The following is a 21,890-nucleotide window of genomic DNA, read 5'->3' as shown; positions in this document are numbered from 1 at the left end:
ACTTTTGGCACCAACGGCACTGAGTGGGGTTTTGGAAATTTCCTCCAAGTTTCTGGAAATGTTTCCATATTACATGGACATCGAACATAAGTTTTGCTCCTTATATAGCTACAATATTATTTAGATCCCTTTGTTATTTCAGTTTGATATCTTTTGAGAGACCTTCCAATACGACCTTGAACAAACTTTCAGTTTTACCTTCGAGCTTTTGTTCACTAGAGAACTCCGTGTTCGAGTAATCTTCTGTGACGTCTCCATGGTATATCAAACATCTTCGCGAAGAATATATTTCTTGGTACAGCTTGTCGTATTCACAAGGGAACATTGTCAAGATAAAATCACTGAGTAATATATTTTCCTTTATTCCATTGCACAAACAAACCGTTCGAAATCACAAACTACTGTAGTAAACACACAGACATTTATCATAAATATTAATTAATTCGCACAACAAATTGCGTTAAAACGATTTTTGTTATCAAAATCACACCGCAAAGTACGCACAACAATTCGCGCAGAAAATCGCCAATAAACTGATCCGCTTCAACGCAGTTCTCTTCGTCGAACTCCCCAAGTCTATCCCGTCTGGAAAACCGCTTCCCATCTCTTTTTCATCTTCATGCTTCATCTCTCTCTTTCCTATTAGTATCCATCATTTCATCGATTCCATCATCCCGGCTCAGCACGAGCCCGCTTACCGAAAGGAGACGAACATCTTCGTGTCTCGCCCGTTTCCACAACAAAAAATCCATCACGATCGGCTCTCGATAGAACTGTGCGAAGATAGAACACACTGAAAAATAATTAAATATTTTTGTTGTTATATTGAATTTCGTCCATTATACTACACAGCTGACTTTCTCTTAGCCAACTTACTTTAGTAAAGTCCACACTCGAATAATGAGAACGTTTGAAATCTGGTGATACAATATTCTGACGAAAATCCTAATACTTTTCAACGTAGCTATATGATCGCTCGTCGTACTCATAAAACGCTCTATTCTTCAGAGACGTCCGTGAGGGCATCATCCGTTGCATCCTGGCCACGGACATGGCCCGTCACAATGAAATCCTAACACAGTTCCAAGAGGCTACCCCCGTTTTCGACTACAACAATAAGGTTCATACGAATTTGGTGAGTGTCCGCGCGCTTCTGAAAAATGCCCATCAAGTAACGAAAACCTTCCCCCTCCTCAGCTATGCATGGTGCTAATCAAGGTGGCGGACATCTCTAACGAGGCCCGCCCCATGGACGTGGCCGAACCGTGGCTGGATCGGCTACTGCAGGAGTTTTTCGCTCAAAGTGCCGCCGAAAAGTCCGAAGGCCTGCCGGTGACGCCCTTCATGGACCCGGACAAGGTCAGCAAACCGGGTAGCCAGGTGCGGTTCATCGGGTTGGTGCTGCTGCCGTTGTTCGAAGCCCTCGGCGAACTGCTGCCGGAGTTGACCGATCTGATCATCACCCCGGTTCGGGTGGCCTTGGATTACTACAAGTAAGTTACGGGGGTTGATCGTGTTGAGATTTTGAGTAATGAAGGTTATTTGGTTTGTAGGAAGCTGAACGACGTGGCGACCAGGGCGCGCCGTTCCATTGCCGAGGCGGAGCAATCGTCGGAGAACAACAGTACGGCTACGACGGGAACGACGGGAACTGCCACGGCCGGAACCGGAGTCAGCAGTGGAACGACTACGGGCGGAACGGGAACCGGATCGGGACCGGGCACGGCAGGACTGGGAACCAGCTCAACCGGGTCGCCTCAGTTGCCACGGTCGCAGAGCGGCATCAGCGTCAAGTCCAGACGTAGTATCCCCTCGCAAACATCCGCCTCTAGAATCTCTGTTGATGAGCCTATTTTAATTACAGCCGAGCTGCACGACCTTCCGGAGGGCAGTGAGAGTGGAGACTCGGAGACGGCCACCGAAGTGGATGTGAGTATGGGTAGAAAAGGGGGGTTTTGGCAGTTTACAGATGTTGGTGCGATACGATACCGGTGCTTGACAATTGTTCAACGTTTGACGGCGTGAGCTATATTTTCGTAGATTCAGCGGGACATTGCTGAACTACACAGTGTTATACGTTTAACGACACCTGTTGATCATTACTTCAACATTGTTGTTACTTCAGTCTCATTAGTACGTAGGCACTTGAAATCTGAGCTTCTGATGAACGGTTCAGTAATCTAAATTACACTACTTCTAAACATGAACGTCTGGGTCTACCCTTCACAGTAATGTCATGCTGGGTTCCTAACGCTTACTTACAGATTTCGTTCCCGTCCATCGTAAATGATGACCATCGGATCCCCACTTTCATTTTTGAATTTCTGTTGTACTCCAGATGCTATGCTACTTGGGGATTTTTTTTTATTATCGTACAAATTGGGTCGAAGAGTCTCAGATTTTCATTAAACTTCTTCCACAGGCAGGGCTCATGGATATATGAATAAAAAAAATTGAGAAAAATTCAGGGTCGCCTATTTTTCCGGAAAACTCAGGTGGAATTTTTTTGTTTTTCCTTGGCACTACTTACTTTGAAAAATCATAACTCAAGAACGAAGCATCGTAGAAACAAAGTTTTTATATGAAAATTTAAGCAAATTTTCTCAAAAATCCAAAAAAAATGAACTGGAAAAAGATTTCTACAAAATTTTCCACCGTTGGGAAAATTTGTAAAGAAAAGCCGGAAAAACTATGCCCGAACTCGTGGAAAATTTTCAAAAAAATATTTTCGAGAAGTTAATTTTATAAGCATTAATCACTGAAATTTTTGGAATGCACTTTTTTTTCGTTTTTGAGTTATGGCCAATTTTGTGAAAAATGTCCAGATGTGCCATATAAGACTTTTCTTCGAAAAATCATAACTCAAGAACGAAACATTGTAGAAACAAAGTTTTTATATGAAAATTTAAGCAAATTTTCTCAGAAATCCAAAAAAAAATATGAACTGGAAAAAGTTTTCCACAAATTTTCCACCGTTAAGGAAATTCTTAAAGAAAAGCTGGAAAATCTATGCCCTAGCTCGCGGAAAATTTTTATTAAAATATTTTTGAGAAGGAAACTTTATAAACTTCAATTCTAGTAACTTTTAGGATGTACTTTTTTTTTGTTCCTGAGTTATGGTCAATTTTGTGAAAAATGACCATAATAGCCTTTTCTTTGAAAACCCATATTTCAATCGAAGCATCAGAAAAACAACGTTTTTTTATCAAAGCAATTTTAAATTTTCTAAAAGATCTGAAAGAAACGATATGGATTGGTTTTAATGAAGCATAAGTCGGATTGGATTATATTTTTCATGAAACAAAACACCGTTAAGCAAAGCTGAAAAAACTGTTTCTTTTCCATTCCAAGGGATTCTTTCTTTTCTATGGAACAAATAAGATTCTTTTTATATTTTTCTTTAATTTTATTTATTCAATTATTCAGTACATAACTTACATTTTATCTTAAAACTATCTATTTTTTCAACCGGGAAGATTGCCTTTGGTTGCTACCACCAGAAGACTTTCGTTTCTTTGTAGTATTAAGAACAAAGCATGCTGTATTTTCTTGGTTTTCATGTGCATCTGAGAATTCACTCGCAAAAATGCTTCGTTCGTCTTTTGGAATAAATGAATGATATTTTTTTGTTCCAGGAATTGGAACAAGGTTAGAAAATCTCTCCTGAAGTAATTTTTCAGCCTCTGAATAGTCATTTTCAGTTGCAAAGATGAATTCCCAATCTTTTTTAAATTGGTCTTTCACCTTTTGCGACACAGCCCAGTCAAAAAATTGTTTGGCGTTATTAATTTCCGCTGACTTCCTAATACTAGCATCTCTAGCCATTCGCTTAATATTGCCACCGATACCATCACATGGACCTTTTCCATGTGAGGTTGGGAAAAAGTGCCATTCTGCTCTAATTTTAAAATCATTTTCATGGTTGCATACATTTTTGAAATTTGATTTATTTTTGTACTGCTCTCCGCAACCATCAGAAAGATAAATGATTTTTTCAAGCTCAGGAAATTTATTTTCCAATCTTGAAATTAGTTTTGTTTGAAAAGCATAAACTGATGTCGTGTTATGCTTTTTTTATGTCAGCAATTACAACAAAATTTAAGACTTTGATCAATGATTTGTCTTTGTAATAAATTACAAATGGATGTATTGTTACTTGAAAAAAAAAAAATTTCCGCGAGTTCGGGCATAGATTTTCTAGCTTTTCTTTATGAATTTCCCCAACGGTGGAAAATTTTGTGGAAAACTTTTTCCAGATCATTTTTTTTTTGGATTTTTGAGAAAATTTGCTTAAATTTTCATATAAAAACTTTGTTTCTACGATGCTTCGTTCTTGAGTTATGATTTTTCAAAGTAAGTAGTGTCAAGGGAAAACAAAAAATTTCCACCTGAGTTTTCCGGAAAAATAGGCGACCCTGAATTTTTCTCAATTTTTTTTTATTCATATATCCATGAGCCCTGCCTGTGGAAAAAGTTTCATGAAAATCTGAGACCCTTCGGCCCAAACCCGTACGGTAATAAAAAAAATCCCCACTTGCAACCTCTGAGTGTTCTCCGCTGATAAAATCTACTTTTTACTACATATCTGACTCCCGAGATATTGCATGTTCACTTCCAACGATCAATCAATTAGATCGAGTCGATTACGTTGAAGAATAAAAGCGGTGAATGATGGTGTCGGGCAAGACGTTGGAACCGACGGTTTTTTTCAGGGATACCCTTTCGTATTAAGGTACACTACACATGTTCTCGTGACTGCGCCAGTGAAATACTTGATCGTAGTGTCCATGGACACCAAGTAGATGCACTTGGATTTCGTTGACTTGCTCCAAGATGATACTGAGCGTGACAACGCAGTCCACACCAGATCGTCTGATACGGAAAACTTCTCTCGTATCTGGTTCAGAAGCATCTCGACTATTATGCGATCGACTATACTATTTATTCGAGAACTTGATGAAGTGCTTGAACCAGCGTTTCAACGGATCAGCAGGATCGGTATGCAGCCGTCCGGTTTCTCGTCTGCATCGGCTAAAGCGTCTGACAACGTTTGATTGTCTGGTATACAAGAGCGTTTTACTTGCTTTGGCTCCACGGATTAATGCCTGTTCTATCGCGACTTTAACATTTCTACGCCTTCTGCCTTCTATCTCTGGCTTCTGTCTTCTGTCTTCTGTCATATATCATCTGTCATCTGACTTCTGGATTCTGGCTTCTCGCTTCTAGCTTCTGTCTTCTGGTTTCTGCCTTTGTTTTCTGTCTTCTGTAATCTGTCTTCTGTAATCTGTTTTCTGTAATCTGTCTTCTGCCTTCTGGCTTCTGGCTTCTAGCTTCTGGCTTCTGTCATCTGACTTCTGGCTTCTGGCTTACTTGGTTCTGGCTTTTGGCATCTAGTTTCTGGCTTCTGGCTTATGGCTTCTGGTTCTGGTGTCTGGCTTCTGGCTTTTGGCTTGTGGCTTGTGGCTTCTGACTTCTGGCTTCTGTCTCCTGTCTTCTGGCTTCCGATTTCTGGCTTCTGTCTTCTGGCTTCTAGTTTTTGGCTTCTGGCTTCTGTCATCAAGCTTCTGGCTTCTGGCTTACTTGGTTCTGGCTTTTGTCATCTAGTTTCTGGCTTTTGGCTAGCACTTATGAGGGTGTTGCTGAGTCGGTGGCCTCTCATAAAGTAAGTGCTACATCAACATTTCCTTCCCCTATCCCATGTTACGGTAAAGATGGGCGTGGCCGGGAATAGTGATATTCATGCTTTTAGTATTCTTGTTTATGATTTGAACAAGGTATACTCCCCTGCCTTGTTCCTGAAAGTAGTCAGGATGAGATTATTAAAAAGAAACATGAATGTTGCTAGTATCAAATCTACGAAGTATACCGTAACTACGCTAACGCTAGTTTCTGGCTTTTGGCTTATGGCTTCTGGTTCTGGTGTCTGGCTTCTGGCTTGTGGCTTGTGGCTTCTGACTTCTGGCTTCTGTCTCCTGTCTTCTGGCTTCCGATTTCTGGCTTCTGTCTTCTGGCTTCTAGTTTTTGGCTTCTGGCTTCTGTCATCAAGCTTCTGGCTTCTGGTGTCTGGTTTATAGCTTATGGCTCCTGGCTTTCTACTTCTGGCATCTGTCTTCTGTCAGAAGCCAGAAGATAGAAGACAGAAGATAGAAGTCTTCTATCTTCTGGCTTCTGACATCTGGCTGCTAGCTTTTGGCTTCTGACTTCTGGCTTCTGCCTTTTCCCTTCTGTGACTTGCAGTCTGTCCTAAGCCTCCTACATTAAGCCTTCTGTGTTCTACCATCCATCTTCTGCATTCTTTCTGCTATTTTCTGTCTTATTTCTTCTGCTTACTACTTTGAGCTTTATGCATTCTGTCTTCCGTTTTTTGCATTCTGCCTTCTACTTCTGGCTTCTGGCTTCTGTCTTCTGTCTTCATCTTCATCTTCCTCTAGGTGTCATCCGTAAGCCACTGCTTCCTCTGGGTGCGAAGTTCAGCGATGACAGTGCTCTTGATGGCGATCCCCCTTGTTCTTCTACGCTGCCACCTACGGGAATGTCTGCAGTGTGAGTCCTATCGTAGAACCCATTTACTGTGGCACCTTCCCGTAGGCGTGTGTCGAAACGTCTGTATCCATGCGATACGCCTACATGGATGGCGCCTACAAGTAGAAGATGGCCGGACACAATATACGCATTGGGTTGCACACTTCGAAAAGGCTCCGGCTTCGCTTAAGCTTGGCTATGGCGTCTTCGCTCATCTCTCCGAGACCATGACGTACCATAATGCGTTTATAGTCCTAGTTCTCGGAACCAATCTTCGCATTGAAAACGCCTGTGTGGACCTTGATATCATCAAGATTGATTGCCACCGAGAATTCCTCCAGAGTTCATCAGAAAATTTCTCGAGAGCTTCTCCTAGAATTCCTCTAGATTTCCTCCGGGAACTTTTCCAGAGTTCCTCGTGTAATTCGTCCTGAGCTCCTCCAGATTTTTTTTTAAACTTCCAGAAATTCTTCCCGACTTCCTCCGACAAATTCCACTGGATTTCATCCAGCAATTCCTCGTAAATTTCTCCGGATTTCCACCGCAAATTCTTACAGAATTCTTCCAAAGTTTCCTCTGGAGTTCCTCTAACAATTCCTCTAGATTTCATCCAGTAATTCCTGGAAAGTTCCTCCGGAGCTCCATCGGTAATTCCTGCAAATTTCCTCAATAGTTTCTACAGAAATTTCTCCACACTTCCTCAAGCAATCACCTCGGAGTTCCTCCAGAAACGCATCCGAAGTTTCTCCAGGAAGAACTTCGGAATTTCTACAGGAATGACTCCGAAGTTGCTCCTGGAATTGCTCCAAAGTTTCTTCAGGAATTCCTTTGAAGTTTTTCTAGGATTTTTCCCAGAGTTCCTCCAGGAATTCATTGGTTATTCCTCTCGAGTTCCTACAGAAATTTCTCCTGAATTCCTTCAGTGTTCTTTCATCAAATTTTCTGAATCTTTTTTAGTATTTCTTCCAAAGTTCCTCCAGAGCTCCACCAGGAATTCCTTTGGATTCCTTCATAGTTCCTTTTGGAATTTTTCCGAAGTACTTCCAGAAATTTCTCCTGCGTATTTCTAGGATTATTTTTGTAATTTCCCCATGAATTCATTCGCAGTTGCTCTAGCAATTCTTCCTAGCAATTCTTTCTAGCAGTTCCTTCAGCAATTTCTCCAGAGTTCCTTCAGGAATTCTTTAAGAGTTCCACCAGGAATTCTTTCAGAGTTCCTCAGGGAATCCCTTCAGAGTTGCTCCGGGTATTTCTCCAAAATTTTGTTTTCTAAGTTCTGCCAGTAATGCCTCCAGACGTCCTACAGGAAATCCTCCAGAGCTCCGCTGGGAATCCTTCCAGAGTTCCTGCGGGAATTCCTTCAGAGTTACTCCAGGAATTCCTGCAAGAATTTTTTCAAAGTTTCTCCAGAATTTGTTTTGGTATTTCTCCAGGAATTCCTCCTAAGTTTCTTCAGGCATACTTTAGAAGTTTCTCCAGGGCTTCTTCAGGAGTTCTTCTAGATATTCCCACAGAAATTCTTTCAAAATTACTTTGGAGCTCCACCGGGAATTTCTTCGGAGCTCCTCCAGAAATTCCTTAAAGTTTTGCCAGCAATTCTTTTGGAGATCCTCCAAAAACTTCCTTCAGGAATTTCTCTGGAGTTTCTTCTAAAAATATTCCGCAGTTCCTCTAGCAAATCCTTTGAAGTTCATCCAGGAATTCCTTTGAAGTTTATCTAGGATTTTATCCAGAGTTCCTCCAGGAATTTATTGGTTATTCCTCTCGAGTTCCTACAGAAATTTCTCCTGAATTCCTTCAGTGTTCTCTCATCAAATCTTCTGGATCTTTTTCAGTATTTCTTCAAAAGTTCCTCCAGAGCTCCACCAGGAATCCCTTTGGATTCCTTCATAGTTCTTTTTGGATTTTTTCCGAAGTTCTTCCAGAAATTTCTCCTGCGTATTTCTAGGATAATTTTTGTAATTTCCCCATGAATTCAATCGCAGTTGGTCTAGCAATTCTGCCTGAGTTCCTTCAGCAATTTCTCCAGAGTTCCTTCAGGAATTCTTTAAGAGTTCCACCAGGAATTCTTTCAGAGTTCCTCAGGGAATCCCTTCAGAGTTGCTCCGGGTATTTCTCCAAAATTTTGTTTTCTAAGTTCTGCCAGTAATGCCTCCAGACGTCCTACAGGAAATCCTCCAGAGCTCCGCTGGGAATCCTTCCAGAGTTCCTGCGGGAATTCCTTCAGAGCTACTCCAGGTTACTGCAGAGTTACTCCAGGTTACTGCAGGAAGCATTTCTTCAAAGTTTCTTCAGGATTTGTTTCGGTATTTTTCAAGGAATTCCTCCTGAATTTCATCAGGCATTCTTTAGAAGTTTATCCAAGGCTTCTTCAGGAGTTCTTCTAGAAACTCCTCCAGAAATTCTTTCAAAATTCCTTTGGAGTTCCACCGGCAATTTCTTCGGCGCTCCTCCAGAAATTCCTCGAAGTTCCTCCAGAAATTCCTTAAAGTTTTTCCAGCAATTCTTTTGGAGATCCTCCAAAAATTTCCTCCTAGTTCCTTGGGGGGTTACTTCCATAGTTCCTTCAGGAATTTCTCTGGAGTTTCTCTAAACATATTTCGCAGTTCCTCTAGCAAATCCTTTGAAGTTCATCCAGGAATTCCTTTGAAGTTTATCTAGGATTTTATCCAGAGTTCCTCGAGGAATTCATTGGTTATTCCTCTCGTGTTCCTACAGAAATTTCTCCTGAATTCCTTCAGTGTTCTTTCATCAAATCTTCTGAATCTTTTTTAGTATTTCTTCCAAAGTTCCTCCAGAGCTCCACCAGGAATCCCTTTGGATTCCTTCATAGTTCCTTTTGGATTTTTTCCGAAGTTCTTCTAGAAATTTCTCCTGCGTATTTCCAGGATTATTTTTGTAATTTCCCCATGAATTCATTCGCAGTTGCTCTAGCAATTCTGCCTGAGTTCCTTCAGCAATTTCTCCAGAGTTCCTTCAGGAATTCTTTAAGAGTCCCACCAGGAATCCTTTCAGAGTTGCTCCGGGCATTTCTCCAAAAAATTTTTTCTGAGTTCTGCCAGTAATGCCTCCAGACGTCCTACAAAGGAAATCCTCCAAAGCTCCTGTGGGAATTCTTCCAGAGTACCTGCGAAAATTTCTTTATAGTTACTCCAGGCATTCCTAAAAGAATTTCTTTAGAGTTTCTTCAGGATTTGTTTCGGTAATCATTCAGGAATTCCTCCTGAGTTTTTTCAGGAATTCTTCAGAGGTTTCTTTTGGAGTTCTTCTAGAATTTCCTCCAGAAATTCTTTCAAAATTACTTCGGAGCTTCACCGGGAATTCCCTCGGAGTTCCTCCAGTAATTCTTTTCGAGATCTTCCAAATATTTCCCCAGAGTTCCTTTGCGTTTTCCTCCATAGTTCCTTCAGGAATTTCTCTGGAGTTCCTCAAACAAATATTCCGCAGTTCCTCTAGCAAATCCTTTGAAGTTCCTCCAGGAATTCCTTTAGAGGTCCTCCACGAAGTCCTCATGGAATTTCTACGGAATTCCTCCGAGAAGTGGATCTCCACCGGGAATTCCTTCGGATTTCTGCAATACTTCCTCCAGGAATTTTTCAGAGTTCCTCCAGTGATTTATCGGAAATCCTCCGGAATTCAACTCGGAATTCTTCTGAAGTTACTTCTAGAATTCTACTAAACTTCCTCCTAGAATATTTCCGATTCGCCTTCAGAGCCCTTCTGCAATCCCTCCGGAATTCTACCAAGAATTCCTTTCTTCCAAAAACTCGTCCGGAGTTCTTCCAGCAATTCCTTGGATGTTCCTTCAAAGTTCTACTGGGATTTGCTCCGATTTTTTGCTTTAGGGTTTTCTCAGATATCTTCCAGTAATTCTTTCAGAGTTCCTCCGGAAAGTCCTTCGGAGCTCCACCGGTAATTTGTTCAGAGTTTTTTCGTAGGCCCTCCAGCAATTCCTCGGGAGTTCCTCAAAAAATCCCGTCGCAGTTCCTCCAGGAGTTTCTCTGATAATTTCTTCAGACTTCCTCCGGGAAATACACCAGGGTTGATCTGGGAACTCCTCCAGGAATAACTCAGCAATTTCTTAAGGAATTTCGTCGCAATTCCGGTTTGCATTTCTTTCTTTGCTCTACCTTTCCCTTTCGCTACGGTAGATAACAGTGACCGTATCTCACTGACAACGGAACAGTGATCAAAGTCGTTGTTTAGGCTTCTGAAGGGCCTCAGATTGATGACATCCGAGAAATGTTAATGTGGTTTATTTGGTTGCTGAGCTCACCATTTGGGTGCATCCAGCTGTGCTTTCGGATATTTTTAGTGGAAAGCAAATGCTATTGACAGTAACAACTCGGTTTTCACCTCATAACACACTTCATCGGTTTCGCGATCGCTTTGAATCCAACACCATGTTCTACCGTATCGCTGCAACTATGGTTGATGTTGGAGACGTTATCCACCGACCCGAATTCACGTTCTTCGGATTTGGACTTCACTCAAAACTTCTTCAATAGGGTAGCGACTGTTTACTTCGCTCTTGGATGCTAACAGTTAGCGCCAGCGGCAAAAAAGTACGGGCAACAACCTTTCGAACATTGAGTTTCTTTCACTGGCCGCCTAGCGTCGATACTGATGTTTGTATTCCACTCACTGATCGCGCTACACACGGTTCTCAAACTTTCAACACGAGCGCATGGAAACGTCCTGGTGTCCTTGGTGAACAGACGCTTGAGACGCACCTCCTCACTCCTACTGATGTTAAAAGGACTACTCAGGCTGTACTATCAGCTAAGTACACAACCCTCATTACAGCTAGACAGTTTTGGGTAAAACCCAAAGTACAAATGTCCAAGAATAGTGCTTACAAATTTTCTGAATCTATGGGTAACTTGAATATGCGAACAATTACTTCGCATCTTGACAAATCCTTCGAAGTGTCAATAATCAAACTTGGCAGGGGCCTTACGAAATGTATGATATAAATATCTACGCTCAGGCTTTCAGGCAAATGTGCCTATCCATCTTTGTTGAAACCGAGTTATATTTGCCGTTTAAGGTGAGTTTGAAATTGTTCTTTGAACTGGTCTTACATTGCTAGACATGATTCTAACGCTTGTTTGAACTACTAATCAATGACTGAGGACATTCAAAGCCCTACCAAGTCAGGACGTCAGTAAGGTTCTTTTTCCGACGGCTACTGCCTTATCGCTTCCGCCGACTTTGTCTACACCACAGACAGAAGACTAATATCACGCTCATTCTCGTTCCATTCTAGGTTGCGGAGAAAACGTCCCGCTTCAAGGTGGACACCGAGAGTAGCCACCGGAAGCAATCGCACCCGAGTTCCCGCAAGGGGAGCCGCGAGAAGCGCCCGTCGATGATCGGCGAGTACTACACGACAGGTACGCGCATTCGTGGCTCCCACGGCAACATTCAGCATACTAATCGAACGTATTTTGGTTCAAATCGTGCCATTAGCTTAGACCAGTACAGTAACAGCCGCCGAATGTCCGACGGCATCCAGATACAGACGGTGGTGTCCGATAACAGTGTTTACTACCATCAGCGGCAGCACCGTAGTCTGGAGCATGATTCCATAGGCGGCGGTGGCGGTATGTACTCTTCGTCGGACCGCAGCACCAGTCTGAACAGTAGCAATGAGCAACAGCAGTTGCTGCAGCAATTACAGCAGCACACGCAGCAACAACAGGGGCCATTTCAATCTAGTCACCATGCGCATTTTCACCATCACCATCACTACCAGCAGGCAGCGGCTGCTTTGCATCAGCTGCGGGCCGTTCAAGACTGTGAGAACATGAATATTAGCGTACCTTCGACGACGACGACGGCAACGGCTGCAGCGGCAACTTCGGGAAAGTTATATGCGAATTTGAATAACAACAACAACAGCAGTAACAACAACAAAAATATTGGCAAGAAGATGAACTGGTGTCAGCAACAGAAGCTGGAGAAGATAAGGAACGCGAGTAACAACAATAACAATGGAGGAAGCGCAGGAGAAGAAGCAAGTAATTACGGAACAAGCGGTTCAGCGGGGAAAGGTGCCAGCGCAGGAATCAATGGAACGAATGGGACTGCGTCAAAATCAATCATATCAAGACTGAGACAGCTGACGGGAAGGCTGAGCTTTAATTTTGACTCGAAGGAATCGAAAAAGCTCCAGTCAACGGCTGGAGGTGATGTAGTAGACGGAGGTGAATCGCTCCAGATGGATGGATCGGGAAAAGGAGGCAACGGTGGTTGTCTACAGAAGAAGTCTCGTCTGCTGGAGAAGTCGAAGACTGTTGATGTTGGGGGTTCGGTTGCGATCTGTGGTGGAGGTGAAGGATTGGGAGAGTACTGCTGTGCCGCCGGTGTAATACTGAATCAACCAAAATCAATATCGCCTATTCTTATGCAACACCGGAACAGTGATATTATAAGCTCGATCAACACGGCGCGGAACCGAGCCTACAGCTTGGACGTACCGATCGGTCGCAACTGTTGCCGGAGTTTGAGTGGTAGTACGGCCGGAGGAGGAGGTTCCAGTTGTGGAGGAAGTCATAAGAGTTTGACGTTTTCGTTGAACAAATCACTGAACGAGGAAGCGAACGATACGACGATAAGCTCTGGAGGTGGTGGCGGTGGTGGTTTACGCCAGCCACCGTTAGATGACGCTACCAAAAGTGGTGGCAGCATAAGCGAAACCATTTGACAACACCCTTACGAACCATCACTGCAGGGCATCTTGCTGGCTTCGAGCTCACTTCAGACGGATTCTCCAACACCACCGCCATCGTCCAGGCAGTCTCATCAGTTGTTACCAGCGAGCAGCAGCTCCGGCGGAAGTAACCCACAGCCACCACTTCTGCAGTACAATCGAAGACAATCTTCGCAGGACGGTTCAGGACCGGGTGGTGCAGCTGGATGTCAACGGGCTCCCTACGCCGAATCGGAGTCGATTTCATCCAAACACACTTCGGTATTAGTCAGCTATTGGGCTTGTCTAACGGAACGGATGAGCTCACTGATCTGCAAGTGCTGCGAGCGTACACTGCCCCCGGCGGAGAGCGTCTGAAATCAGGGGCACTGAGGGGCGGTCGAAGCAGCTGGAGAGGGGTGCAGTGCTGTGAATGGTTCGGGCGAGAATGGGACCTTCCTCGAAGTAGGTTATATTCGATAAAATTAGCTTGAAAATTTCGATTGCAGCGCTCCTGCAATTTTTATAGATTAGAGAATATACTAAACTAAGCAAATTGACCAAAAAAAAAAGACAAGTTCAAAAAGTGTTTGAACCACAATAAGGACGCGAAGAATCAATTGAAATACTCAGTCAGTTTGGAACCATCTTTAGCCAATCACATTTCGAATGTTAATCCGACAAAAAGCGAACATATCACTTTCTACTGTTCTAATGACAACAAACACATACATTTAGCCAAAACGAAACGTCAATCCGAATTTATGCACCTGTTTGACTCATTCGTCGGTCCCACTAAAGCACTGAAACAAAGATAGAACTCTGACTATACGATATAGGCATTACGGTGCATGACGACAACTTAAGGCCCCGTATTTATCCATTAGTGCACAGAATCTAAACTTTTGAGCGATCCAATGACAAAACACAACCTCCTGGCTTTCGGTTCTACCGTTCGAATAAAAGTACCTTATAACGTGTTTATAGAGAGCTAGTAACTTTTCCTTTTACCCTCATATACGCAAAACCCGTTTCAAGTGCGATCCGGCTGTTGAACCGGTCGACAAACGGATTCCGCCTAACTGTAGTCTATCGACCTAACACGCAACACTGAGAACCGCGTTGCGGTTGAAAATACTATATCAGAGGGTTAAATTAAATACATAACGCCACTTGATTTGTGCAGACTAAATTCGCATTTATTTAGAATATTTTGTGCATTCAATTTTACCATGGCACCATTTGTATAGTAAAAATTACTATGTCATGGTTAAAAACTTGCAGCAGACCAGAATCGAACCGAGGATCTAGCGATTGTCAAGCGCGAACGCTAGCCGCTCGGCTATCGACGCGGTTGGATTGAGAGAGAACAAAACGCAAATAAAAAGCGTTCATTATAGCTCAATCGTGGTTGGAATAGTAAATTTAAAAACACGTTCATGGTTCTCATTACTGCAACGCTTGTTTCAGTGAACGGATGAGTAGGCGGCGGCGCTTCACAGAGCCGTCAAATAATATCGACTTTTACTAGCGGTAGGCTGAAACACGGACCGGCTACCGGACCTAGATATGATTGGAAATTCATGTTGCAGGCAACATTATAAATAAATTTGATGGATGAACAACTCACCCACACTTACAACTACTAACAAAAAGTATAAACAATTATCTAACGGGGCGGGGTACTCACGCTGGAGGTGAACTGATGTGGCGGACCCGCAGTGGGACGAATGGTCAAAATCGAGAATTTTTCAATAGTGCGTTGAAGCGTGTTGGTATCGGATGATTTAATTAAAAAAAAGGTACATTAGGTGACCAGAAAATATAGCAAGGATTGTCGCCACGGGTGGCGCTGTAAATTCCATCGTTTCTATTTGACAATCTTCCAATATGGTGTCTTCCGCAAGAGGCGAATCTCGAATCCATTAATCCAAATATTTTTAAAACTTGAAGTTCAAGGCGGTACCAAAGTTTTACAGAATTTTGTAGATAGATATAATTAACAATTTTGTAGAGGTTTTAATACTCAAAAACGCAACAAGATTCAATTCGAATCCTCAACAGGATTCTGTTCGAATTTTCGACAGGATTCTGTTGGAATTCTTTACAGGATTCTATTCGAATCCTTGACAAGATGAAGTTCAAATTCTTGACAGGATTCTATTCGGTTCCTCGATGGAACTCTGTTCCAATCTTCGATACGATTCTGTTTGAATCCTCGACAGAATTTTGCTCAATCATTTCAGAGAATCTGTTCGAATCCTCTAAAGCATTCCGTTAGAATTGTCAACATGATTCTGTAAGAATCCTAGACAGGATTCTATTCGAATTGTCGACAGGTTTCTTTCCGTATCCTCGACAAGATTCGATTCAAATCCCCAACCGGATTCTTTCAGAAAATTAAAAAAAAATTAAATAAAATTATCCTGAGCAGGATTCTCTCAGAATCTTGAGCAGAATTCGCTCAGAACCCTGAACAGGATTCTCCCGGAATCTTGAGAAGAACTCTCTCAAAGTATTGAGCAGGATTCTCTCAGGGTCCTGAACAGAATTCTCTCAGAAAGCAGAACAGAATCCTTAGCAGGATTCTCTTAGAATCCTGTGCAGGATTCTTTCAGAGTCATGAGCAGAATTCTCTGAGAATCCTGAACAGAATTTTATGGGAAATCCTTGAGCAGAATTCTCTCAGAATCTTGAGCAGAACCTTAGAAGAATTCTCTCAGAATCCTAAGGTGGATTTGTTCAGAATCCTGAGCAAGGATTTCTCAGGGTCTTGAGCAGGATTCTCTCAAAGTATTGAGCAAGATTCCCTCAGACCCTGAAAAGAATTCTCTCAGAAACCTGAACAGATTGTTCTCAGAGTCCTTAACAGGATTCGCTCAAAATCTTGAGCAGGATTCTCTCAGAATTTTGAGCAGGATTCTCTCAGAATTTTGAGCAGGATTCTCTCTCAGAATCCTTAGCAGAATTTGCTCAGAGTCCTTTGCAGGATTCACTCAGAGTCATGAGCAGGATTGTTTCAGAATCCTGAGCAGAATTTTCTCAGAGACCTTTGCAGGATTCTCTCAGAATTCTGAGAGGGATTCTTTCAGAGTCATGAGCAGAGTTATCTCAAAATCCTAAACAGAATTTTCTCAGAATCCTTTGCAAGATTCTCTCAGAATCCTGAGCAGGATTCTCTCAGAGTCATGAGCATGATAATCTCAAAATCCTGAGCAGAATTTTCTCAGAGTCCTTTGCCAGATCCTCTCAGAATCCTTAGCAGGATTCTCTCAGAGTCATGAGCAGGATTCCCCCAGAATCATGAGCAGAATTTTCTCAGAATCCGAAGTAGGATTCTCTCAGAGTCATGAGCAGGATTACTTCAGAATCCTGAGCAAAATTTTTTCAGAGTCTTCTGCCGAAAATTCCTTCGGAGCCCCACCTGGGGCGGAGTTCCTCCAAGAATTCCATTGAAGGTCCCTAGGGAATTTCTCTGGAGTTTTTCTTAAAATAAATCAGCAGTTTCTCCAGCAAATTGAGCAGAATCGTCTCAGAATCCTGAACAGAATTTACTCAGAGTATTTAGCAGCATTATCTCAGAATTCTGAACAGTATTTTCTCAATTTTTGCAATATTGTCTCAAAATTCTGAGCAGGATTCTCTCAGAATTCTGAGCAAGATTCTCTCCAGGAATTCCTTTGGAGTTCCTATAGAAATTCCTCAGAGTTTTTGCCGGGAATCCCTTCGGAGTGACACCGGGAATTTTTTCGGATTTCTTTCATGGATTTTCCAGGACTTCTGTCAGAGTTCCTCCAGAAATTCCTTGGATTTACTCCAGGAATTGCTCGGAGTTCCTCTAAGATTTTTATGGAGTTCCTGTCGGATTATATTCAGAGTTCCTCCGGGATTTCCTCCATGGTTCTATTAGGAATTTGTCCGGAGTTTCTCCAAAAATTATTCCTTCGGAGTCCCTGCAGGAATTTCTCTAAAAGTCCTCAAAAACTTTTTTCAAGGTGCCTCATGGAATTTCATCGGAGTTCTCTCGTAAATTACCTCAGATTTCCTCCAGGGTTCCTCCGAATTTCCATTAGGAATTCTTCACAAGTTACTTCGGGAAAATTCCCTGTATTCCCTCCGGGAATTTTTTTTTCAGAGTTCCTCCGATAATTTCTCGAGAGTTTATCCGGGAATTTCTACAAATCCCTCGTCTAATTCCTCCGGAACTCCTCTAGTATTTGTCTTAAGTTCTTCCAGAAATTCTTCCTGATTTCTTCCGGTATTTTCTCTGGATTTCATCCAGCAGTTCCTCGGATTTTTTTTCTGGATTTTCCCCAGGAGTTCTTCCAGAAATTCCTCTGGATTTTCTCTCGCGGTTGCTCTGGATTTCATTCAGTTATTCCTGGAAAGTTCATCTGGAGCTTCATCGGGAGTTCCTTCGAATATCTTCCATGGTGTCTCCAGGAATTTCCCCGGGGTTATTCAAGCCAACCGCGAAGTTCTTTTAGAAATGCCTCTGGAGTATTTTTAGAAACGCATCCGGAGTTTCTCCAGAAACGGCTTTGGAGTTCCTCCAAGAATTGCTAGAGTTCTTCCAGAAATAGCTTTACCGGTAATTCCTCCTGAGTCGCTCCAGAAATTCCTCATAGTTGCTTTTGGGCTTTTTCCGTAGTTCTTTCAGGAATCCCTACAGAGTACACCAGGATTTTTTTCCAGGATTGCCCCCATGAAATCCTCCGCAATTCCTCCAGGAATTCTTCCGGAGTTTTTTCCGCAATTTCTCCGCAAATTCATCCGGAGTTCCTCCGGGAATTCCTTCAGAGTTGCCTCGGGTATTCTTTCAAAAATATTTCGGGGTCCTTTAGCAATTCCTTAAGAATTCCCTAAGGAATTCTTCCAGACTTCCTCTGGGAAATCCTCCAAAGCTCTGCCGGGAATTCTTCCAGAATTCCTGCGAGAATTTTTTCAGAGTTACTCTGGGCATTCCTCCAAGAATTTCATTGGAATCCCTCCAAGATTTGTTTTGGAGTTTCGTCAGGAAATCCTTCGGAATTTCTCCAGGAATTCTTTCGGAGTTTACCAGTAATTCCGGAGTTCCTCCAGTAAATTTTCCAGTAATTCTTTCAAAACTTTTGCCGGAAGTTCCATCGGACCCCCACTGGTTATTCTTTCGAATTTCCTCCATAGATCCTGCAGAAATTCTTCAGAGTTCTTCCAGAAATTCCTTGGAGTTCCTTCAGATATTGCTCGGAGTTGCTCCAGGGATTCCTTTGAAGACTCCAGTAATTTGTGCACAGTTGCTCCGAGATGTCCTCCATAGTTCTCTCGGGAATTTCACCGGTAATTCCTCCTGAGTCGCTCCAGAAATTCCTCATAGTTGCTTTTGGACTTTTTCCGTTGTTCTTCCAGGAACCCCTACAGAGTCCACCAGGATTTTTTTCCAGGATATCCCATGAAATCCTCCGTTATTCCGGAATTCTTCCGGAGTTTTTTCCGCAAATTCATCCGGAGTTCCTCCGGGAATTTCTTCAGAGTTGCCTCAGGTATTCTTTCAATATTATTTTCGGAGTTCCTCTAGCAATTCCTTAAGAGATCCCTAAGGAATTCTTCCAGACTTCCTCTGGGAAATCCTCCAAAGCTCTGCCGGGAATTCTTCCAGAATTCCTGCGAGAATTTCTTCAGAGTTACTCAGGGCATTCCTCCAAGAATTTTTTTTGGAATCCCTCCAAGATTTGTTTCGGAGTTTCGTCAGGAAATCCTTCGAAATTTCTTCAGGAATTCTTTCGGAGTTTACCAGTAATTCCGGAGTTCCTCCAGTAAATTTTCCAGTAATTCTTTCAAAACTTTTGCTGGAAATTCCATCGGACCCCCACCGGTTATTCTTTCGGATTTCCTCCATAGATTCTGCAGAAATTCTTCAGAGTTCTTCCAGAAATTCGTTGGAGTTCCTTCAGATATTGCTCGGAGTAGCTCCAGGAATTCCTTTGAAGACTCCAGTAATTTGTGCACAGTTCCTCCGAGATGTCCTCCATAGTTCTCTCGGGAATTTCTTCGGAGTTTCTCTGAAAATAAATCGGCAGTTTCTCCAGCAAATCCTTCCGAGTTCTTCCAGAAATTTTTGGTAGGTCCTCCAAGATTTTTTTCAGAGTTCGAAATGGATTTTCTTTGGGGTTCCTCCGGGAGTTCCCTTAGATTTCCCCCTGAAATTTCTTTGGAGCTCCGAGAATTCCTTCAAATTTTTGCCATAGATCCTCCAGGAATTTTATCGGAGTGTCTCCAGGATTTTTTTTTCGGAGTTCCTCCAGTAATTCCTCAAAAATATTTCTGAGTTCACTAGGAATTCTTCAGAAGTTACTACGAGAATTTTCATAGATCCTCCAAGAAATTCCCCAGAGTTCCTCCGGGAATTTCTCAAGAGCTCTGACAGAGAGCTCTAGAATTTCTCCGAAATTCCTTCAGAGTACTTACTCTGAAGTACAAGAATTTCTTTCTTCCAGAAAGTCTCCTGGATTTCATACAGCAATCCCTCGGAAGTTCAACCGGGAATTGCTCCGAAGTTTTTCCGCAGCAGCTGCTCTTTCACCTATCAGTAAACATCAGGTGAAAAGTTCTAGCTTCTGGCAATAAACTTTAGAATTTTGCTGATCACATTCGAAATCGATCGAAAAAATACAACAACCAGTGCAAGCGAGTGCGGTTTCCCCTTTTTTCATTGATATACTTCATATTAACAAGTCCATTTGCGATAAAAATTTGGACTTAAGCATAGACCACCGGTGAAGTCGCCCTAACAAAACTTTTTCCTGTGGAAATTTTAGAACCCTATTCACTTCCACAAAGTTGGTCAATTTGATTATTTACATAATTTTGTAGAACAGTGTCTTCAAATTGAACTTTTCATTCGGTAATCATTGGATTAAAACACATTGCTGAGATCTTTTTTATAAAATATCGGTTTCTGTTTGTTTGACTAGATAGAGGTTGTGTGTATTCATCAAACTTGTTTCAGTTACAACTGTCGATACCTGGGAGGGAGGCACCGATACTACACACAAAATGTGACACAAAGTTATTTCAAACCGCAAGAAAAATCCAGCTTGCCAACGATAATCAAGGCAGACTTGATGAAAATCGCTAGTTTTCTTTTGTTGTGTACCTTCGATTGTTCTGGACTAAAGTTTTCTATGCATTTAATTTTCGTTTTTATTGGAAAAAGTAAAATGATGCGTATTTGAATACTTTATATTCAATCAGAATAAAAGGTACTATCGTGAATTTATTTTTGAATTAGCATGAATAGTTTTTTAATCGATTTTTTGTCACATTTGAAAAAATGCAAAAATGTGTTTTGATCAATTACGCGCTTCGAACATGTTTGTCCATTGTTTAGGATCTGGGCTCACAGTGACAGTTCGTGACAGCTGAATCTCGGCTCACCTTGAGGTACACAAATTTCGTATCGGGTTCTCCCTCCCAGGTTCTTACTATCCACAGACACCGTATTCGAAGATCGTCAAATAAAAAATTGAAAATTACAGCGCCAACTGTGACTAAATTTTCTGATTACCCAATGCGACATATTGTTTGGAAATTTGCATCCAAAATCAGCACACATTTATTTTAACGTACAACTAAACACAAGTGTCACAATTTCGAATATTCATCCCACTGTGAGACAGTCGCATATCGCATCCCCTTCCCTTCTGAATAGGTGTCAATGTCTCTTAATGAATACAGAAAGATTAGCCTAAGCGAACAATTAGTGCCGTAAGTGAAATGCAGATTGTAGTTGAATCCTAGGTGTTAGTAACGTCACAACTCTGGAAGTATGTATTTATCGTTTAAGGAACTAGTTACTGTAAATCAGTGCGAAAAAGACTAACATTATTAATCGTTGCGACTGGTGCGAACAAGCGGCTGAAGCCGTCAGATTATTGAAACTTTATTTATTTGAAGAGTTTCCTCCTCTAAAATGATCAAATTAGCGCCCGAGTAGCCAAATCTAGACAATGTGCCACGAGAAACAGAAACTGAAACGTATCCTCTACTTTCCCCGGTCGAAACCAAACAGACACAATGCAACCCACCATTTAAAATTATAAGGAAGAGCCGAAATTGAATATTCTCGCTAAAATTCGTCCCGCATCACAGAAGAAACGCATTAGAAGATAAATGGACCAACATTAGTCTGAAACCTTAAAATATGATAACAAAAATAAACACTGAAACAAAACTGTCTTCTGAAAGCTGTCGAGTAGGTGATTAAAACAAAAATTCGTAGCAAATTCGGTTGCCGATTGCAGTAGGTCACAATTCGATGTTTCCAAAAAATCCGCCATAGAGAATCATAAACAAGAATCAAGAGGTGTCAATCGAACATAAAGCCCAACAAAAAAGAAAGTGAATTTCGATAGATTTTGCGAGAAGATTCCCTGTTGAGTTGGCCGCAATCTCGGAGACGTGTGTATTTGTGTAATCTTTAGAGGAAACATATATGAAATACTATTGACTATTGAACCTAATTGGTAAGTGATCCGGGAGCCTGACGGGAGGGGCAAAAACAATACAATACAATATTTAGAGGCGCCAAGCCACGGGAGGGAGGGCAGAACACGATCGATATAAACCATGAACACTAAAGAACACTAAATTATAGATGTAAAAATGTATGCAACGGTAAGGATTGGTACTGGAG

The 21,890-nt window shown here is 42.0% G+C and overlaps 1 protein-coding gene across 6 annotated transcripts in view; it reads left to right on the top strand.

Moving 5' to 3' along the window:
• Positions 1–14,196, top strand: part of LOC5572215 (high affinity cGMP-specific 3',5'-cyclic phosphodiesterase 9A) — a 781,628-nt gene extending 767,432 nt beyond the window's left edge. For 4 of the 6 annotated variants that reach the window (XM_021853022.1, XM_021853024.1, XM_021853023.1 and 1 more), the window contains 4 exons: positions 1,009–1,135; positions 1,198–1,493; positions 1,554–1,929; positions 11,792–14,196. In XM_021853022.1, coding sequence (XP_021708714.1) covers positions 1,009–1,135; positions 1,198–1,493; positions 1,554–1,929; positions 11,792–13,231 — 2,239 coding nt within the window. In that variant the 3' untranslated portion in view covers positions 13,232–14,196. The remainder of the gene's footprint in view (positions 1–1,008; positions 1,136–1,197; positions 1,494–1,553; positions 1,930–11,791) is intronic. The other 2 variants (XM_021853028.1, XM_021853027.1) reach the window with 2 other exon arrangements.
• The last annotated feature ends 7,694 nt before the right edge of the window (positions 14,197–21,890 follow it).

This window comes from Aedes aegypti, chromosome 3 (assembly GCF_002204515.2).
Source record: "Aedes aegypti strain LVP_AGWG chromosome 3, AaegL5.0 Primary Assembly, whole genome shotgun sequence".
NCBI classification, from domain to species: domain Eukaryota; kingdom Metazoa; phylum Arthropoda; class Insecta; order Diptera; family Culicidae; genus Aedes; species Aedes aegypti.
The sequence above is the reverse complement of the archived record's forward strand: the minus strand, read 5'-3'. Positions and strand labels throughout refer to the sequence as shown.